The sequence below is a fragment of the Hippopotamus amphibius genome, chromosome 15 (assembly GCF_030028045.1).
Source record: "Hippopotamus amphibius kiboko isolate mHipAmp2 chromosome 15, mHipAmp2.hap2, whole genome shotgun sequence".
Taxonomy (NCBI): Eukaryota; Metazoa; Chordata; class Mammalia; order Artiodactyla; family Hippopotamidae; genus Hippopotamus; species Hippopotamus amphibius.
The window spans coordinates 65064278-65083909 of NC_080200.1; the positions used below are offsets into that span (position 1 = coordinate 65064278).

The 19632-nt window shown below is 45.9% G+C and overlaps 1 protein-coding gene across 2 annotated transcripts in view; it reads left to right on the forward strand.

Annotated features, from left to right (window-relative positions):
• The first annotated feature begins 46 nt into the window (after window positions 1–46).
• Window positions 47–19632, forward strand: part of NSUN2 (NOP2/Sun RNA methyltransferase 2) — a 30563-nt gene continuing 10977 nt past the window's right edge. For both annotated transcript variants that reach the window (XM_057708531.1, XM_057708532.1), the window contains exons 1-9: window positions 47–203; window positions 304–461; window positions 1602–1706; window positions 10489–10594; window positions 12797–12868; window positions 13662–13746; window positions 14663–14855; window positions 16799–16873; window positions 18013–18143. In XM_057708531.1, the coding sequence (XP_057564514.1) occupies window positions 96–203; window positions 304–461; window positions 1602–1706; window positions 10489–10594; window positions 12797–12868; window positions 13662–13746; window positions 14663–14855; window positions 16799–16873; window positions 18013–18143 (1033 nt within the window). In that variant the 5' untranslated portion in view covers window positions 47–95. The remainder of the gene's footprint in view (window positions 204–303; window positions 462–1601; window positions 1707–10488; window positions 10595–12796; window positions 12869–13661; window positions 13747–14662; window positions 14856–16798; window positions 16874–18012; window positions 18144–19632) is intronic.

The following is a 19632-nucleotide window of genomic DNA, read 5'->3' on the forward strand; positions in this document are numbered from 1 at the left end:
CGGCGCCGTGGGGTCCTCGGGCCGCGGCCCGGAAGCGCTGGCGGCCGGAGGTGGCGGCGCGCGGGGCGCGGGCGGCGGGCGCGGCCGCGTGGGCCATGGGGCGGCGGGCGCGGGCCCGGCGGCTGCAGCAGCAGCAGCAGCAGCAGCAGCAGCGGCGGCGGCCCGGGAGCGCGGAGGACGGCGGCGGGCAGCGCAGCGGGGCGGTAGGCGGCGGGGCAGGGCGCGCCGGGGCCGCGCGGGGGCCTCCCCCACCCCGAGGTCTGTCCCCGGCCTTGGGCTCACGTCCCTCCTCTCGTCCCGCAGGGCTGGGAGGGCGGCTACCCCGAGATCGTCAAGGAGAACAAGCTGTTCGAGCGCTACTACCGGGAGCTCGGGATCGTGCCCGACGGCGAGTGGGACCAGTTCATGGAAGCGCTCAGAGAGCCCCTCCCGGCCACCCTGAGAATCACCGGCTACAAAAGGTGCTGCTGGTGGTAGTGGGGGGTCTATGCCTGTCGTGTCCTCTGGGGAGTCGGGGTTACGACGCCCGAGGTTTGCACCGCGGCTGCTGCTTTTCCCCCAGGGAGCGCGCGGCAGCGGCGGTGTGGCGTGGAGAGCCCGGAGGGGGCGCGCGTGCCCTACGCGAGAGGGAAAGGAGGGCTTGCAAGTGGGGAGGCTGGGGTCGAAACGCAAATGCCAGTCTCCGAGGATGCGGGAGTGGAAGACGCCCACCCTCTGGAACAGATGAGAACTTGTGACGTTACCGAGTTCAAGGGAAACTTACGGTGTTCTCTCTTAAAAAAGTTTTTATTTATTACTAGTCCTGTAAGTGAGGAAGTGGACTCATTGCCCTCTCGCTGCGCAGTGGAAAGACCAGATACCGATGCCATGGTCTTTGGCAGGAAGGGAAAAGGCTTCATTGCAGGGCAGCCAAGCAGGGGGACAGGAGGCAGAGCTCAGATCTCCCTTTCAGCTGTGGAGGGTTTTTTTGTTTGTTTTTTATTTTTATCTCGGAGGTGGGGAGTAAGAGGAGGACGGGGCTCGGAAAGCTGGGTGGAAAGTTGGGGTGAGTTTCAGGAGTTCGCTGCCGGTTCTGCCCTTCATGCCTTTGTGTGGGTCCCATGTGCGCATTCGGGGTGGGGGGGGTTCCATCTGTTACATGCGGTGGGTTTTCGGCCTGTGGTGTCTGGAGTTTACCGTGGGTTATCTTAGTCCCTTAATGCACCTGTGTCATGCCAAAGGGCCTTTAGCACATTGTTTCCATGCCTGTGGTTTCCCCGGTCTTTTGCAAAACAAGCTTGGCGGTCTCAGTTAATCACTTTGTTTTGCCTTATGGGCCTTGAGTTTTGTAAGTTGCAGGGTGTGGTTTCAGTTGTATCTTTTGAAGATGACACTTGGAAGGAATGCAATAGTATTGTATTTAGTTGATCACCTTTCAGAGATTAAACAGTAAGGATTGTTTAAGCTTTGAAGGAATAGAGTAAATAGGCAGTAATTTAAAGTGTCTTCTCTCCACACAACAGTGGTTTTAGTTTTGAAACACTTATCTTAAATTTACAAAGAGACACAGTTTATTAATTTAGTTTTCCAGATTGACTTGAAACTTGCTTATTTTTTAATAGCCACGCAAAAGAGATTCTCCATTGCCTAAAGAACAAGTATTTCAAGGAACTGGAGGACCTGGAGGTGGACGGGCAGAAAGTTGAGGTTCCTCAGCCCCTGAGTTGGTAGGTATAACGAGCACTCATCCTGTTGGTTATTTTTCTGGGGGTTTAATCCTTGTCAATTGAATATATTTCTTGGTAACGTGTTAGCTGTTGGCATGAAAGAACGTAACTACTTCCCAGGCATTCTGCTGATCTTTTCCCCAGTGCTGTCTTTCGCTGCTACTTTCACTGCTACTTCGCGTTGTTGTGCAGGTTTTCCTGTGTGATTTGCAGTGTAGTGTACTGAAGTCTTGATTTCAGTTCATTTTTCCAAGTCAGTCTGGTCTCTTTTCTTCCTTGACGTTACTATTTCCACCATTTCCATTTAAACCACTTGTCTTCATGTCAGAAGTGTTGCAGACCTAAAGTTTTGTTGCAGGGCCCAGCGGAAAGGCCAGGTAAGCATCCCGGCGTGGGGGCTAGACAGAGCGTAGCCAGTATGCAGTTTATGAGTCACTCAGTTTACTGTACGCAAGCACACTGCGCAACAGAAGTTAGTCCCGCACACGAGGAAAGGAAGGGGGTGACGGAGGAGACGTCTCAGCCTGGGTGCTGGCCCCTGTCCCGCAGTGGGCCTTGAGACGTGTGAGCGGGAAGTGCCCGTCTGCTCCGCCAGCGCCGCCAGCAGCGTCTGTCTGTCTGGAACAGCTCCTCGGCCTCGCAGCATCAGGTCCCGTGACAGTGAGCCTTCAGGCCATCGTCTCGGTGTCCATCAGTGGGTGTCATGGTTACGCACCTGGGGGTCTCTTCTCTATCAGCCGCCCCCTCTGTTCCCATGATGTCTTCCTGAGGACATTTCCAAACTCTGGACGTCTCTGAACAGTCATCACGGAGGTTCACGTTGGCCACTGTGACTCCACTTCTGACTACATAACGTTGCCAAAAGTCGTGCTAGATGAGTAGGAATCACATGACTAGAAATCTCATCATAGCCCTTCACCTGGCAAAGGCTTAGCAAGACCACTGCGGCTGCCCTGTCTGTCTGCTCTCCAGGGTCCAAGCAAACCCCTGCCCTCCCTGCTCACCCCCCTTTTACCTTTCCTGTCCTGTAGGTGTCCTCTGGCTTTCTAGTTTCTCAGGGTCCAGTTCAGGGCTCAGATGTGAGGGCAGTCCCTTCTGTCTCATAAACTGTCTGGAGTACTCAGGCACAGACCAGAGCAGCTCCAGGCCCTGGGCTAGTTTATACATAGAAAAGTCAGGAAATTGTTGCAGTTCCACATTTCAGGTTGTCAGCCTCAAGGTGCTGAGAGTTGCTGGTGAATTTCACCAGCATCTCCTGGCAGCTTTTGAAACTTTGACTCTTCAAGTGTTTGCTCTTATCTTTCCTCTTAGGATGTGCTTTAGTGATCACAAGCCAGGAGCAGCTTCTCGTTACTCCTGGGCTGTGGGTTTGCTCGCTTCTCGTTCTGTTGTTGGCCGTCTAGATTTCAGTGCCTGTATCGCAGCTGTGCACAAACCCACCTTTGGAATGAATGCTGAATGGCCAGGTGCTGAAATCAGATTGAAACCAAATGTCACCATTGTAGGTTGCATTTCTGAGACAGAGGACTAAACCTGTGATATTAAGCCTAAAAATTTCAGGATTTTTTTGTTGTTGTTGTTAAACAATTTTAGTCAGTTTAAAAGCTGGCGTGTTAGGGGACAGGAAAAGGACTCAGGTGCTGGATGGCTGTTGGTGGGCACTCACTGCCTGTCCACTGTCCTGAGGCTGGTGGATGAGGAAGATGTTTTTCCAGCTGCTGTACCTACAGCATCACCAAGTGAGATAGCCTTCCTGGGGTGAGCTGCTTTTGCTCTCTTCTGGGTTATAGACTGGATACTTCCTGCACTGTGGTTTGGAGAGGATGGTCCTGGCACTTCAGTAGGGTCAGCCGATGTTTTCAGAAGCAGGTTTAGGGTTGTATCGCTGCACAGTAATCATGTCTGCGTTTGCTGCTTCACACAATCACTGGAAAATATTTGTTCCTTCACGCTCGTGTCCAGAGGTGCGACTTTCAGATGCAGAGGTCTCTGGCCATCCTCTGCAGCTGGGCAGTATGAGGAGCTGAGAAGCATGCCTCCTGTGGCAAAGAGGTGCTTCTCTGGGCCTGTCCTTGTGGAGTTTTCTTTCGCAATTCCAAAAATATGGGAATTAGTCTTTGTTGTTTTTATTGTCCTCTGCAAACTCATACTTTTGTTTAATTAGCTCATTGAGCGTTTAACAGCTTTTTTTTTTTCCTTTTGAGACAAGGAATATGACTTTATTCGGAAAGCCGGCAGACCAAGAAGGTGGCAGACTAGTGTCTCCGAAAAACCATCTTATCGGGGTCTGGATGCTGGTTTGTTTTATAGAATCAGAGAGGGAGAGGTGGTGAGGAAGTAAAGTGGAAGTGTAACAGAAGGTGGGGTCCGGCTGCTTGCTGCTCAAAAGCCAGTAGGGGGGCCAGGTTGGTGGAAGGGAAAGTTTGCTTTATTTTGGATTCTGGCAACTGGTGGGGGGGACACCTGTGCAAAGGCCGACGCCTCCACCCCCCCACCCCCCGGCAACTGGGGGCAAGAGCTTTTTTAGACAGGGGACAACATGCAGAAACAGTACAGTCAGCTCTGAGTGTCATCTTGAAGTTGGTCATCGGTGGTCTGACCAGCGGCATCTTGATTGTTTTAGGTACAGTGACTCTTTAGTTCCAGGGTCGGTTTGTTTCCATTTCTTTGAGGCCAGTTCTCAGAATTGTGGCAGCAGATGTCATGGCTACAGCCTGGTCATCATGTAGTTAACTTCTCCGACCTGGTGGGGGTTTCAGTATAAGATGGCTCACAGGACATGGCTCAGGATATTATCTGTAGACTTTGAGAAGGAACTAAAGGTCATTGACTGTGTTCAGTGACTAAATCATTATTATTTGGTCTCCTTTGATGGTTTCCCTTTGTGTCTGCAGTTTCTCACTTCCGTGATTAAACTTATCCTTTGGCTAAAGTTTTTCCACAGGTGAAAGGCAGGCTCAGGACATGTGGGGTGGAGGGGAGGCAAAGGACCGTAGGGTCCTGCTCCATTTAAGTCCCCCCTTTTCTTTGATACTCCTCAGTTTTGAGGAGGAGCAGCTACAGAACAAGAAATTGAATAACCTTTTGGATGGAGAGGTTAATCATAAACTTGGCAGGGAAACTCAGCTTTAGTTCCATTTCTGTTCCAGTTTTCCCCAACTCTTTGAGGGAACGGGGTGATGACTGCTCTTGGCTACTTCTTGCTGAAGTGGGGTGCAGTCCTGCCTAATTTGGGAAATGGGCACAGAATCGGAAATAATCTTGCGCTCCATGCTTAGCATCAGTGTTTGGTATTATGAGAATATTAGCTCTCTCCTTAATTCTTTTGTTATAGTACCTGGACAAACATTTGAAAATTACTGGACATTTTACAATGAAGGTAGTAATCAAAATGCATCTTCATAATTTTTCTGAATGTATTTTTTTCTTAATGGTTAAAACAGATGTACAATGTATGTTTAATAGGCCATAAACAGGCTGTTTTGGTTAACCTAACATTCAAATTAAATCACGTATAAGCCAGAATGACTTCCCCATGCCTCAGTATGTGAAAATTTCCTCCATCATTTCTCCCTTTTCATTGTAACTCTTTCCATAGAAAGCACTGATGCTCCATGTATGCTTGCAGTGTTGCCGGAATGGCCCAGCTGCTTGCTCGGGGTCCTTTCCTGCCCCTCGGGGCCAGGCCTCTCTGTGTTCATATACTTGTGTTGTCCACGTTGGGGGAAAACGAATCACGTATCATGAGCAGGCTCAGAGGTATGTTCATTGGGAAGCACTTCATAGGTCATACATTTTATCATTTACACCCAATTCTCACACAAACATTGTACTTGTGTTTTAAGCAGTAACCTTAGAGCCAGCAGGGATGCACCTCATGAGGAGTTATATTCCGTGACAGCTTCACTGGGCATTGTTTTCCATCCTGAACATTGGGGTCAGAAGTTTGGTTTGGAATAAAACAATAGCTTTCCATAAGGATTTTCGGTTATCAACATCAGGTTAGTATTCCAGGAGAGCTCTGTTTTCTTAGCAGAGAGAAAACTAAGTTCAGTCTTGCCTCAGTTTACTGTTAATAACAAAATTCATTTACCTAATTACGTTTAGTCTAATCTTAATCCTGACCACATACAAAATTCTTGTTTTTAAATTTCCTTTTTTTAATAAACCTTTTATCGCTTTCTGGATCCATGCAGATTTGTCTTTTCCCCATCCAGCCCCCTCTAGGACAAAATTATTGTCATCGTTTCTTCTCAGCAAAAATATCTCCGTTCAGTATGTTTTCTTTTCAGGATGACGTATTCTGCTTGCTTTACATGTCAAAATTCTTCCTTTATCATTTTTACATATTATAATTTTTAACTCTTGAAAACCTTAAAACCAAGAAACAAGTAATTGAACTATTTGTTAGATCAGTATTTTCTGATTGGCAAACTTAAGAACATATTAACCTCTAAAAAAATACATATTTTTCATAGCACAATTTTTCTTTAATGTGGTACAAGATGTGTGTTGAAGAAACCCAGACATCTTTAGTTTCCCTCTTGGTCTTGCAAGAAGACCAAATGTAGGTAAATTTAGATTTGTCTGATTTGTGAACAGTTACCTTTTTTTTTTAAAGCCAGTTAAATAGAGCTCTTTACAGATTCACCAAAGACAAAGACACGTATTGAGGCATCCATCCATCCAGACAGTAGCGATCTCCTTGTTTCCTCTTTTTGCGTTTCATGAATTAGGCATTGCAATTAAACCTATCAGTTTATGAATAACAGTCTGACTAGTCAAATGTATACACTCAATTTTAAAAGGCTTCCTTTTTTTATCTTCCCTCCTTTTTTTGGGGGGGAGGGGGCTTGAAGTTATACTAATTAACCCAAGGCTGAAGTCTCAGGCAATGTGGGGCTGTGTTTCTATTTCAAGGACATGATAAGAGTAAACTTCAGGTTTTCTCCTGGGCATATTTTTGTTCTCTCAGGATCAGGATTCTGAAAACAGTATTTTATCAAGCTAGCTTTTTCTAACTGGACATGCAAAAAGAACCGGTTTTGGAATTTCAAGAGTTTCATCTTAACCAATTTTCTCTGGAGCCTAAAGAATACTGTTGCCATACATTGTTTTAAAAAAATCATCCTACTTTTTCTTTATCATAATTTCATAGCTAAATTTTCTTAATAAATTGAACCTGAATTTCCCATTTTACATAAGACAACAGAGATACGTATCACACAGATGCAATATACACTCATACACCAAAACGTAGATCTGTCACAAACCCTCTTCAGGGGGTGACTGGTACGAAGTCCTGAGCAAACACTTCCCCAACACAGACGGTCCTCAACATCAGACACACATCAGAACCAGTTGGCAGAAATGCCCAAATAGCACTCAGTGCTCACAAGTGGGAAGGCCGCCCGGGTGCACACTGGTGGACTTACCTGGTCTTGGAGCTCGTCAGCGCGTCCCAAACGCACCTTTCCATCCCACCAAGGAAATAAGTTGGTGGCCAATGCCGAGGAGGGGAGAAACGGAGGATCCTTGAAACATGGTTTCAGCAGCTGCTGGGAACGTCCCTCAAATCCGCTTCTTGGGGCCAGCCAGCCAGGAGCAGCAGGCTCATTGCAACCATCCCAGTGCGTCGCTGTGGCTGTGGCTCAGCTTTGGACACCCCAGGGGAGCCAGATGTCACAGGAGCGCAGGAGCCATCCAGCCCCAACAGCCCCACATTGGGCACCAAAAACTGTAACCGAAGGTGGGGTCTGGCTACTCACCAGTCACGAGCCAATAAAGAGGCCAGCTTGGTGGAGAGGAAGGTTTGCTTTATTTTGGATGCCGGCAACTGGTGGTGTGTGTTTGGGGGGGGGGGGGGGTAGGACTGTCCAAAGGCCAACTCCCCCCGACCCCTGACAATGAGGGGCCAAGAGCCTTTTATAGACAGGGGGAGCTACAAGTAGAAACAGCACAGTCAGCTCTGACAGTCATCTTGATGTTGGTCATCGGTGGTCTGACCAGCGGCATCTTGATGGTTTAGGTACAGTGACTCTTCAGTTCCAGGGTCGGTTTGTGTCCATTTCCTTGAAGCCAGTTCTCGGAATTATTTGTGGCAGCTTATGTCATGGCGACAGCCTGGTCACCATGTAGTTAACGTCTCCGTCCTGGTGGGGGTTTCAGTATAAGATGGCTCACGGTGTGGCTCAGAATATTATCTATAGACCTTGAGAAGGAACTAAAGGTTGTTGGGTATGCTTAGTGACTAAATTAAAGGCCATCCGTCAACAGCTATTTTTTGCTCTTGATTGTTGAATTTCGGGCATGAGTACAGGACCAGTCAGTTCCCGGACTTTTGGAAAGGCCTTGCCGGTGTTCCATGGGTGAAGAACGTGAGTCACGCTCGTAACAGCCAGGCATTCTCTACGCGTTACCGTTTGCTCTAGTTTTCTGAAGACAGCTGAAGGGTGTGAGCAGCATGTTGTAAGGGTCGGCTTCCCTCTTCCATGACCAGTGGCAGTTGTGTGGCAGCTTCTTGTATAAACGTGTAATCAGGTTCACTTGTCAAGTGTGGGGTGCCCATAAAGCAGTAAGCAAGTAAGGCAGAGACTTAAAATGCTTCTGGTGGTTTTCTGTATTGTTCAAAATGCAGAAATCGATCATATATTCTTTTAACCTTTTGGTACCTAATGGGGTATAATATATGAGGAGAATTTTGGGATCCAGGTTTTCTAGGAGGAATGTTCTGTGTAGGACTTATAGCTTGGGCAGGTTTCCTTTTTATCCTTACTTTTCGTTGGCTAGGAGCTGTGAGGAATTATCCTAAAGCATTTTTTAAGAGGCCTTGTTTGACAGCCGGTTGTTGAGAACACCCCTTACTGTCATTCTGCTTATGTTCTTTTTAAATGTCTGGGTTGAAGATGATTTATCGCAGGTGCTGTATATATTTAGAGACTGTTTCCCTTAAGAATTTTTGAGGTATGAAGGGGACAGTGGTGCTTTTAATTTATCCTTAAACGATATGACATGTTTGCAAATAGCACGTTAAAGACTCAGGAGTTAAATTTGAATTACATAAGTATAAATTAAATACAGTTATTTAAGATTGATGTTGAAATCTGAAGATTTTTCATAAACATTTTTATGTTCAGAAAAGCTGTTCCTAAGTTATATAAGAAACATACTTTTTCATTTTAACTGTCTTTGTATTTAACCGTCTGAACGTTCTTAAATATTTTTCTCATGAGATTAAGAGCTTACACAATCCATAATAACTTGCAATGGAATTTTATTCTTGTATCAGTAAATTTACCTTTTAACTACTGGAAATTCAACCTGTAAGACACATAAGGAAATATTCCCTCAAGTTATATCTGGAGACTGCTGTCAGTATTTGAAAGTGAAAATTCAGCAATAAAGTTAGGCAGCATCCAAATTACTGGTGTTTGGTAGCCTGAGTAAGTGGTAATTGGCACGTGTGCTGTCATCGGGCATAGACAGTTGAGGGTTGGCGGGAGTCGTGTGAAAGTCCGTGTTTGGCTATCAGCGAAGGTCACGGTGCGGGGCAGGATTTTCTTCAGTTCTGCAGCTGGAGCCAACCTGAGTGAGTGCCTGCCATTCACTCCTGGTGAGGCCAAAGGGAGTATTTATAGCTAAACTTTTGTAAATTGCCTGAGAAGTACGATTGCGTTTGGGTTTTGTATTTTTGAAACAGGTTAAATATTGACAGGGGACGCAGGCATAAGAAATAGGAACAAAGCCGCGGGACATCGGAGGGCGTCGTTCACAGATGCAGCCAGTTAGATCTTCATTATTGGGGGGGTGGGTGGCACGTCCTTTTCACGTGTATCTCATAATAACATGACAGTGGAGCTGTGTGGTCACATCTTAAGCCTGAGTTTGTTTCTGTCAGTAATCAGAGTTTCAAAGCCGTCAGATGTGTTGTTTTTCAAACATTCCAGCTTCATTTTCATGGCTGTCACCTTAGCTGCAGTGTGATGCATGGGAACAGTGTACCCTGCGTTGTTAAAGTGAGCGCATTGTTGTCCCTCAGAGTTCATAAGTGCGGGAAGCTCTGTCACCGAGTGCCGCGGGATGCTGAGCATGGCCCCGTGTGTCCTGTCCGTGCACTGACCTGCAGCCAGAGCTCAGTGGATGGACAGGTGCAGCCTGCGATGAAGAAGCACACTCTTCCTGATCAGTGATGGCACCATTTATGGAAACTTCAGATACATTCCCAGAGGTGGCAGGAGATGCCTCTTAGGCCTGTATAAGCAGCTGCCTCAGAGCTCAGATTAATGCATTGATGATTTCTAAGGTTTATGTAAAACATTTCAGTACATTATTGGACAGACTTGTTTTGGAAGTAGTGAAAAATATGGTAAAAAGGATTGTAATTGGATGTTTCTCAAGCATTCTAATACCTGCCCTACGGCATTATTTTGCTTCTGTGTGATCTGCACTGGAGAGTCTTCTGCTGGCCTCTGTGCCAGTGTGTTCACTTCTGCAGTGGAATCAGAGATTCCCCTTTCAACTGCTCTGGGACGTTCATCACCGTAACCTCTCGGTCACGTCACGTGCGTGTGTCTCGCAGAGCCCCCGGGCCGTGTGTGCCGGGGCTGCGGTGCAGTCAGGGTGAGCTCCTGTGTCCTGCTGGCCGTGCTCGCGAGGACGGGGTGTGAGCAGCCGGGACACAACTGGGTGTCTTGTTTGGCTTCTGACCTGTATAAGCAGGCAGTTGTGAAAAGACTGCTTTAATATATGTGATCCATGAATGTTTTACTTTCTCTTTGGTCAGGTATCCTGAAGAACTTGCCTGGCACACAAATCTAAGTCGAAAAATCCTGAGAAAGTCTCCACAGTTGGAAAAGTTTCACCAGTTTCTCGTTAGCGAAACTGAATCTGTGAGTAGATACCTCTGGATTTGCTGATTTCCTTAAAGCTTGAAATGGGCCTTAATATCATAGTTTTATTTTAGCCATATTTGCCACTGGGAGCGATGAAGTAGAACAGGCACGCAGGAAAACACCTTGAAGTGAGTGCGCGCCCCTTTACTTTCTGGGTGTTTACATAGCCTCTGTCTGGTTCGGCTCCTCCACGTGCCTTCTTGCTTCTGGCCACCAGGTCGGGGCGCTGCAGCCCTGGGGCGGGCACTGCGCTCTGCTGCACGGGCCTCACCCGGGAGCAGCCGCTCTGTCTGCGCTCACGTCCTGCTGAGGTGCACGTTCCTGGTGCCTTTCCTGCAGGAAAAGTCGTACGTTTTCATGGCTGTGTTTATTTTATTAAAGTGTTATACTCCACCTTTGCCAAACAAGCAAACAAGCCCTAAACAGGACAGTTTCGGTTCTCAGGCAGGACGTCTCCTCGCCCTCTCGGCTCCTCGCCGCCCAGGCTTCGAGTGCCGTCCAGTCACTGCCCTTCTTACCTTTAGCATCACATCTTCCCCAGCAGAATCGCTTCCCCCGCGTGGAATGCCTGCCTGAATGAATGCCCCTAAAATTTGGGTATTGTCCTTTCCATTCTTCGGGCATCCTTAGTAGTCTCATTTAAAATCAAGCTCCCCCTTCCTATCTTCTAATCTCCGTTTTCTAGCCAAGGAAAGCTCTGTGTCACCGGATGATTTTTATTTCTTTTTCACTCTGAGCCTCTGTACGCAGCTAACGGGATCATGGTGCTTCCCACGGGTCTTGCCTCAAAGCCATGACCAGTTTAGAAATCCTTCACCTCGCTCACTTCTAACGTCTGCCCCATCCACAGCTGTGTTCTCTTGTGGCTGTCTGTCCGTTTTGGTAACCTGGTAAACTGGGCTCCCGTTTGCCTGGTTCCCCGCCATGGTAAGGAGTAAACGGAACTGAGCAGCGCCACGTGCCCGGCCCTGTGCTCGGGCTTTTGCTAGAAGGGGCTCTGTGGCTCAGCTTTAATCGACATGGGGTGTGTCAGAGAACAGTTTAGGTTTGAATGTCAGCAGATCAGAGAGCTTGTGGGGCATGGAGGGATGCACAGGTGGGTAGGTGGGTTGTGAAGAGCTGGGTCTTGGCAGCTTTGAAAGGTAGAGGACGCTGGAGTTTAGTGTTTGTGGCGTGTATTTTAGGAAACCGGTCCAGATTTTTAATCAGGAGTCAGCAGGGTGAGATATTCCCTGGGTTGTTCAAAGCTGGCTGCAAAGAGTGTCCATGAATCCAGCGACCGGCTGCTGGGGTGTCTAGCCCAGGGCCCGGCATCCCTGTCCCATGTTAATGTTCTGAGTGAAAACTCGGGCGAAAACAGAGGCAGGCTCATCAGGGTCAGAGGTGTGACCCTGAGCTTGGAAACCGTGCACCTGGAGAGGCACTCACGGCTCAGTCCTCACAGACGCAGTTGCTGGCCGGAAACCCACGAGGTGAAAGGAACAGGTGTGAGTGGAGGCCTGCGTTTAGGCTCTGACAGCCAGGTGTGCAGGTGTAAGGTGAGTGATGGCTACTTGGTGGCTCTTCAGGTCGGGAGCCCCAGGTTGTAAAGCAGCAGAGCCTCCTGGTTGCCGATGCTTCTGTGGCTTTTTGTTAAAGTGGAGTTGGGATGGACACACGTGCTGGATTTCACTGAGTAACTGTGTTTGAATCTGAAGAGTCGTACTTGTAACAGATGTCCTGACCCACGAGTGCGAATCTAGGGCATGGTTGGTTTAGTGAGGAGTTTAGTAATTCTGTGTCTCCCACAGGAAACATGGGGGCAGGGGTCGATGGGGGCAGGTCTCATCTCAGGAATACAGAGCAGGTGTGGGCTGTTCCTGGAAGCAGGAGAACCAAGAATTAGAAGTTGCAGTTTCAGCTACAAGCGAGAACTTCTGAAGGGGACTTTCTGTCCCGTCCTGTTCTCCTGTTCTACTTGAATTTCTAATATTCTAACGTTGCTTTGGAGTTAACGGTCATCCTTACTTAGTCTTTTGGTGGCAACCATTTACCCACTAGTATGAAAGTCTGCCTTCCTATTTCTGGGATAGTATTAACTTCTGTGTTCTGTGTATAATTATATGGTGTTTCCCTGTTGCATTGGAAGTAACGCCCAGTGTTAAAATTTTCTGCCTTTCTTAACGCCATTGCTGATTTTTAACAATTCCATTTTCTAAGGGAAACATCAGTCGTCAGGAGGCCGTTAGCATGATTCCTCCGCTGCTGCTTGACGCTCAGCCTCACCACAAGGTACTGCGCGCTGGGTGGAAGGTTCCGGAGGGTGGGCTGCTGTCAGGGTTTGTGTCTCTCCGTGGAGACCTTTCTTCCCTAGTATGGTTAGTCATTTCTTTTTTCCTTTTCACTTTGCGTAAAGTGGAGAATGATATATATTTTACTTTAGGTTCTTTTTGCAATTTTTACACTTCTGTTTCCTTACTTACTGCTCAGATGATCGTCAATGTTCTCAAATGACAAAATCGGTCGGGAACACGTGTTGAGAGCTTGTTAGACGCTGAGTGTCGTTCTGTGTTCTTTCTGTGAACTGTTCCCTTTATTATCCACACATCCCTGTGAGGGTGGGTGCTATCACTGTCCCCATTTTTCCAGGTGAGGAAAAGGAGGCAAAGAAAAGTGGCGGTAACTGGCCTAAAGTCACAAGCTAGTCATCAGCGGCTGAGCTGAGATTTGAACCCGGCCGGCTCCTCCCCTCCGCGCCCCTCCCCTCCGCTCTCCTCCCCTCCACGCTCTTCATACTGCTTCTTGCGTTTAGTCTCTTTACTCATCCCTGCGTGTATCGCTTTCCCTGGTTTCTAGTGCCGTCTTGTTCCTCTCCCCCGTGGAGCGAGTGTCTTTATCCTTCTGTGGTTTGGGGACATTATATAACATCTGATCCCTGTAAGTTCAGTATAACATGCTATTGATTCATTCTATAAGTGTATTTAGGTCTTGAAATGCAAAAGTAATTTAAAATTGTTCTAAATTATATGTAGGATGATTGATTTATGAAAAAAAAAATACCAGACGTTTTCTTGCTCTTCAACAGATCCTAGATATGTGTGCAGCGCCCGGGTCAAAGACCGCACAGTTAATTGAGATGCTGCACGCCGACATGAAGGTCCCTTTCCCAGGTACGCGTGGGCTGCTTTTTTGGAGGGTACGGATGCTACGTTGGTGGGTTGTGGACAAGGAAAAGAGCATATAACGCACGAGGAGTCAGGCAGATGGGTTTTGTGTCTCTGAAAGTAGAACTGGATGCTGTGCACACCTGTCAGCCGTCCTCAGACCCATGTGTGCACCGTGGGGAGGGGTCTTTAAAAGAATTTCACGTGTATTTTCTATAAAAGTAAGTAGTGTTTCTTGTGAAAGCTATAGTAGGTAGATTTCAGTTTGAATTTTCGGTAGCAACACTCTCACGTTGGGGTCTTGTTTTCTTTTGACTGTTTACTCCCTGTGTGAGAGGCAGGAGAGCCTAGTTGTTCAAATCCCACCACCATTTGCTAGGTAAATTCTGTGACATTACCAGACATCGCATATGAAATGGGACATCCCTCTTGAACTTGGAGGACATCATGTGAGAGTGCCAAGGTCAGAGCCTCCCAGGGAGCAGGTCGGCCCTCAGGAGCCTCAGCCCCATCCCCAGATGCTTCGTTGCAGAGGCTGGAGTGGAGCGCCAGCACACGTGCACTATTTTAAACCCTTGTGGGGGATCTGTTGTTCTCTACATCTCTCTCCCCTCACCCTCCTTTTTAGTTAATAGTTGTTAAACAATAGAAAAGGTACTTTTGGCACAGTAATTGGTGCAAGGTGAATAATTGTGAACAGGTGAATTTTGAAGTTTTGACATTTTAAGCGACTTCTAAAATCCATGCCGAGCCGCCTGGTTCCTTTTTCTGGACCACTTCCCTAGTCTGAGCAAACCTGGAGCTTGGCCTTATGTTTGCTGGGTTGCCCGTCTGCTGGGCCTGCCGGCCTCTAGGTTGCGCATTTCAGGAAGTCGCTCCACTTGTGCCACCTTTCACCTGACACACAGTTTCATGTTCTCAGAGGGGTTTGTCATCGCGAACGACGTGGACAACAAGCGCTGTTACCTGCTCGTGCACCAGGCCAAGCGGCTGGGCAGCCCCTGCATCATGGTAGTCAACCACGACGCCGCCTGCATCCCTCGGCTCCACATGGACGTGAACGGCCGGAAGGAGGTTCTCTTCTATGACCGCATCTTGTGTGACGTCCCTTGCAGGTACGACTAAGGCTAGAAAGCCCAGAGTCCTCTCAAGAAGTCAGATCAGATACAGTCTGAAATGAAGCTGTACATGGGCACATGTGTAATTGCAGGTATGACTCTTGTGGCACTGGGATCCTAAATCAGAAGATGGAAACGCAATTTTAGTGATAAACAGAAGGAAGAGATCAGAAAGGGGTGGTTTTGATGGTCTTAAAAAGGGCCATGAAGAAGATACCTGAGAGAGAAGTAGCGTCCTCATAAAGCCTCGTTATGGGCATTTCAGGATGTTAGTGCTGGGAGTAATTTGCTCACGCTTACTTCTGTTGAGTAGGCAGGATGCTTTGTCATAGGATAACACGTGATCACACTGGGCTTTTGTGGTGAGTCTTACGTAGCATGGTGAAATGCAGGGGTTCCAGCCTTTCGGAAAGTCGTGTGTTTGTACACATACCTTTCTTCAAATTTTACATATAAGTTTTAGAGTTTTCTGAGTTTACCTGTCAAAGAATTTCATGGCATAGCTGAATAACTGAGTTTTCCCGAAAAGAATAAAACTTAAAACATCTGTTAATTTCCTGGAGGCAGTGACATAAATGCTGATGTCGCATGTGTTTAATGCCTTCTGAACACGTGACTTTGTGGAGACCGTAGTACAGACACTGCCACAGAACTTTGTTAGCACTAAACACAGTGTTTAAAGGTGAAACATCAGTATTGAATTCTGCTGTTTAAGCAAGGGGCAGATTTACTGCTGGCGGCACAGCTCATTAGCGCTGAGTGTGGCTGAGTGTCAGACACCTGAAAGAATTCTCCTTCAGACACATGGAAATAGGTCATGAGCTACGTTCCGCTCTTTCTAGATCCCGGTGTTTTAGTTTGCCTCTGAATCGGGTGTTTCCCACCCCTGTGTTCTTTTGATCACATACATCATACTGTGAGAATGACGTGACCTTGTGAGTTCGGGGTTGTAAGCCGAGTAAATTAGAATTTAAGCCACGACCGGACAAGCAAGGGATGTCATTTGAAAGCCATCATATCTTATAGCAGCCGTCCCCAACCTTTCTGGCACCAGGGACTGGTTTTGTGGGAGACGGTTTTTCCACGGACGAGGGGCGGCTCGGGGAGGTGGAGGTGGGGGGGTTCAGGCGGTGGGCGAGCGATGGGGAGCAGCCGATGGAGCTTCGCCTGCCGCTGCTCGCCTGCTGTGCGGCCCGCTTCCTAACAGGCTGCGGACCCTCGGGGTTGGGGACTTGTCTTCTAGGACGTTTCCATCCTGCAGACCTTTCACTTCAAGGACGTGTGACTAGACCATCAAGGAAAATTTACAGAGAAGGCCAGCAGACACAGGAATTACTCAGATTCTGAGTAGATAAAATTAAACATGGACAGAAAGATTAATCGATCAGCTTTGTGTTATGAAATTTACATGGAAGTGATTTCCATTAAGTAAAAGCAGAAATTAAAAAATGTTTAACTGGTATATAGAAAAATCTTCATAAAGAAATTAGATTGGCTTAACTGGATTTGCTACAGAAGTCCTTTGAGTATAAGTTTATCATTATTCGTGTAGTTCTGATTAAAATGCTGCTGTTGATTAGCCAAGTTTCTTTTCTAAGTATTAGAATCAAAAGGTTCTGTGTCCCAGGTATGAAGATTAGTTTTGCCAGTATTTTGTCTCAAATGGAAGCAAATTTGTTGAGTGAGGTTTACTTTCAAATCTTTATTTCCTTGTTGATTGAATTGAAGTGCAATTAGAAGGTTTAATGTATTAAAGTGTCCCCAAAACAAAAATAGAAAGTTTGTTGTAGTTTGTGAGAATTTAGATTGTTTTCTAATTGGTATTTATAATAATAGTAATGATAGCTGTTTTGGAGTTTAGCTTGACTGTGACATGTTTGTTAAGCACTGATCATCTAACCAGTACAGAGTTTTAAATTCTTAAATACCTTTCTTTGCAGTGGAGATGGCACTATGAGAAAAAACATTGATGTCTGGAAAAAGTGGAGCACGTTAAACAGCCTGCAGCTGCACGGGTAAATAAACTGTGTAACGGGTAGCCCTGTGTGACTAGAGACTAGTGGAGGTTTACGGGTGAATCCCTGAGCATCTAGGTCTCCAGCTGACTGACTAAGCCTCAGAGTGTCAGCCGCCACCTTCATGCCAGTTTGCTTACTTGTCACAAGTAGTTGTTTTTAAAACCTTTCACGAGTAGGAAACTGAAGATTGTGTATATTTCAGGTACACATATATTGAAAATGCCTTTTATAAAAATTTCCTGTAACATTTCAAACGTGTTTTCCATGAAATGGCCATTTCTTACTAATATTTCTCCTCTCTGTTTTCAGTTCTTTTGTGTTGAATTATTTTGCTTAACATCTTAGAAATGTTAGTTTTCTAAGAATATCTTAGATCTCTTGGAAATATTTTTTGGTCATCTTTAAAGAAAATTTGGAAAGTTCTTAAAAATGAAAGGAGAAGGAAACTCTTATAACAAAGATGATTTCTGTCATGCTTGGTGTATTGTAGTGGTTTTCTGTGCGGAGGGATTTTTAAAATACCTGTTTTGATTGTACTATCTACAGAGCTTTGCTTTCTTTTTTTCGTTTAACATTAAAATTATGCAGATATAGAACTATGGGTGATCTGGAGGGCACTACTGAATATTTACCATAAATAACTTCAGGAGAGTTTGTTTATCTGTTAAAAACTCAGTAGTGTTGTGAAACAGGCAATTGGGATTATAATGTAGTAAGGCATACAGACTGCTCATGGAAAGAGAAAACAAATATTTATATAAGTATGAAGACTTTTTAATAGTGAAATTTACCTAATACATTGAATTCCATTGTTAATCAGCTTTACATTTTGCTTGTTGACATGTTGGGAAAGGGTAACAGAACAGTAACAACATTGTTTATATAAATAGATGAGTTTTTAGATTGACATGGAACATGTTATACAGGTTTACTCTAACTTCACTTGGAACCTTAAAAATTTTTTTTGTTATTTTTTTTCTTTTTTTATATGGGAGTTGTTCATTTTACATAGGGTACTTTGTATTTTATTATACGTCTTATAAAATTTGTAATGAATATGTGCTACAGTTGGTGCCTATGATGTCTGTGCCACGTGGGTGTGCTTGGTCTCAGGGTAACCTAGTCCGCGCCCTTAGTTTACAGCTGCGGATCGCAACGCGGGGTGCTGAGCAGCTGGTGGAAGGCGGCAGGATGGTGTATTCCACGTGTTCACTGAATCCGATTGAGGATGAAGCAGTCATAGCGTCTTTACTGGACAAGAGTGAAGGTGAGTGTGCGATCAATCTTGTAATAAGAGTATGTACTTTTCAAAGCCTTTATTGCTATCGTGTATTTTTCTGTAGCCTTTCTACATTTGCTTGTGTGATTAGCCTATAAACCCTAAAATGAAGTATCCCTGATTAAAAACATGCTTATATAATGGGTTGGTTGTATTTCACGAATTACGCAGTTTGCCCATTTTGTTTCTCTAAGTTTGAAAGGTGATGTCAGATCCTTACCACACACGTTTTTTAAAAAAGTGTGGTAAAACTCATGCAACTTAAAATTTACCATCTTAACTTTTGAAAAAATGCACTTTGATAGTGTTAACTACATTCACATTGTTGTGTAGCCAGTTTCCAGAGCCCTTCCCCTTATAGAACTGCAATTCCAGACCCATTAAACAGCTCCCCAGTATCCCCCCCCTAAATTATTTTCTTGTCTCTGTGAGATTGACCACTCTAGGTATCTCCTCTGAGTGAAATCATACAGTACTGTTGTTTTGTGACTGGCTGGCATACTTCTTTTAGGATAATGTCCTTGAATTTTACCCCTGTTATGTCATGTACCAGAATTTCCTTCCTTTTTAAGGCTGAAAATGTTTCATTGTATGTTTAGACCATATTTTGTTTATCCATAAGCCTGTCGATGGACACCTGGTTTGCGTCTGCATTTTAGCTGTTGTGACTAATGCTGCTTTGAACAGGGCTGTACCAGGGGCTCTTCCAGACCCTGCTTTCAGTTCGCCTGGGTGTACACGCACGTGGAATTGCTGCACTGATTGGTAATTCTGTGTTTATCTTTAAGGACCCACTATACTGGGTCCACAGCAGTTGCACCATTTTACATTCCCACCAGCAGTGCTCGAGGGTTCCAGTTGCCCCACATCCTCGTCAGCACTTGTTATTTTCTGTTTTTGTTTTTACTTCTTGATGGTGACCATCCTAATGGAAGTGAGGTCTTATCACGCTGCTTTATACTGCAGGATGAGGCAGATCTTAAGAACATTTCATCGTGTTTTCATGTTTTTGCTGAAATGTTAACCTTTTCCATCAAATTCTCCTTAATGGAAATAATTGGAAATTTCAAACTAACTACATTTTCGGAATAGAATGCTACCAAATTCTTTCTTTTTTTTTTAGATAAATTTATTTTATTTATTTTTATTTTTGTCTGCACTGGGTCTTCGTTGCTGTGCGTGGGCTTTCTCTAGTTGCAGCGAGTGGGCGCTGCTCTTCTTTGTGGTGTGCAGGCTTCCCATAGCAGTAGCTTCTCGTGTTGTGGAGCACGGGCTCTAGGCACGAGGGCTTCAATAGTTGTGGCTCCAGGGCTCTAGAGCGCAGGCTCAGTAGCTGTGGTTCACAGGCTTAGTTGCTCCGTGGCATATAGGATCGTCTCGGACCAGGGATGGAACCCATCCGTGTCCCCTGCGTTGGCAGGTGGATTCTTAACCACTGCGCCACTGGGTAAGTCCTGCTACCGAATTTTCCACATGT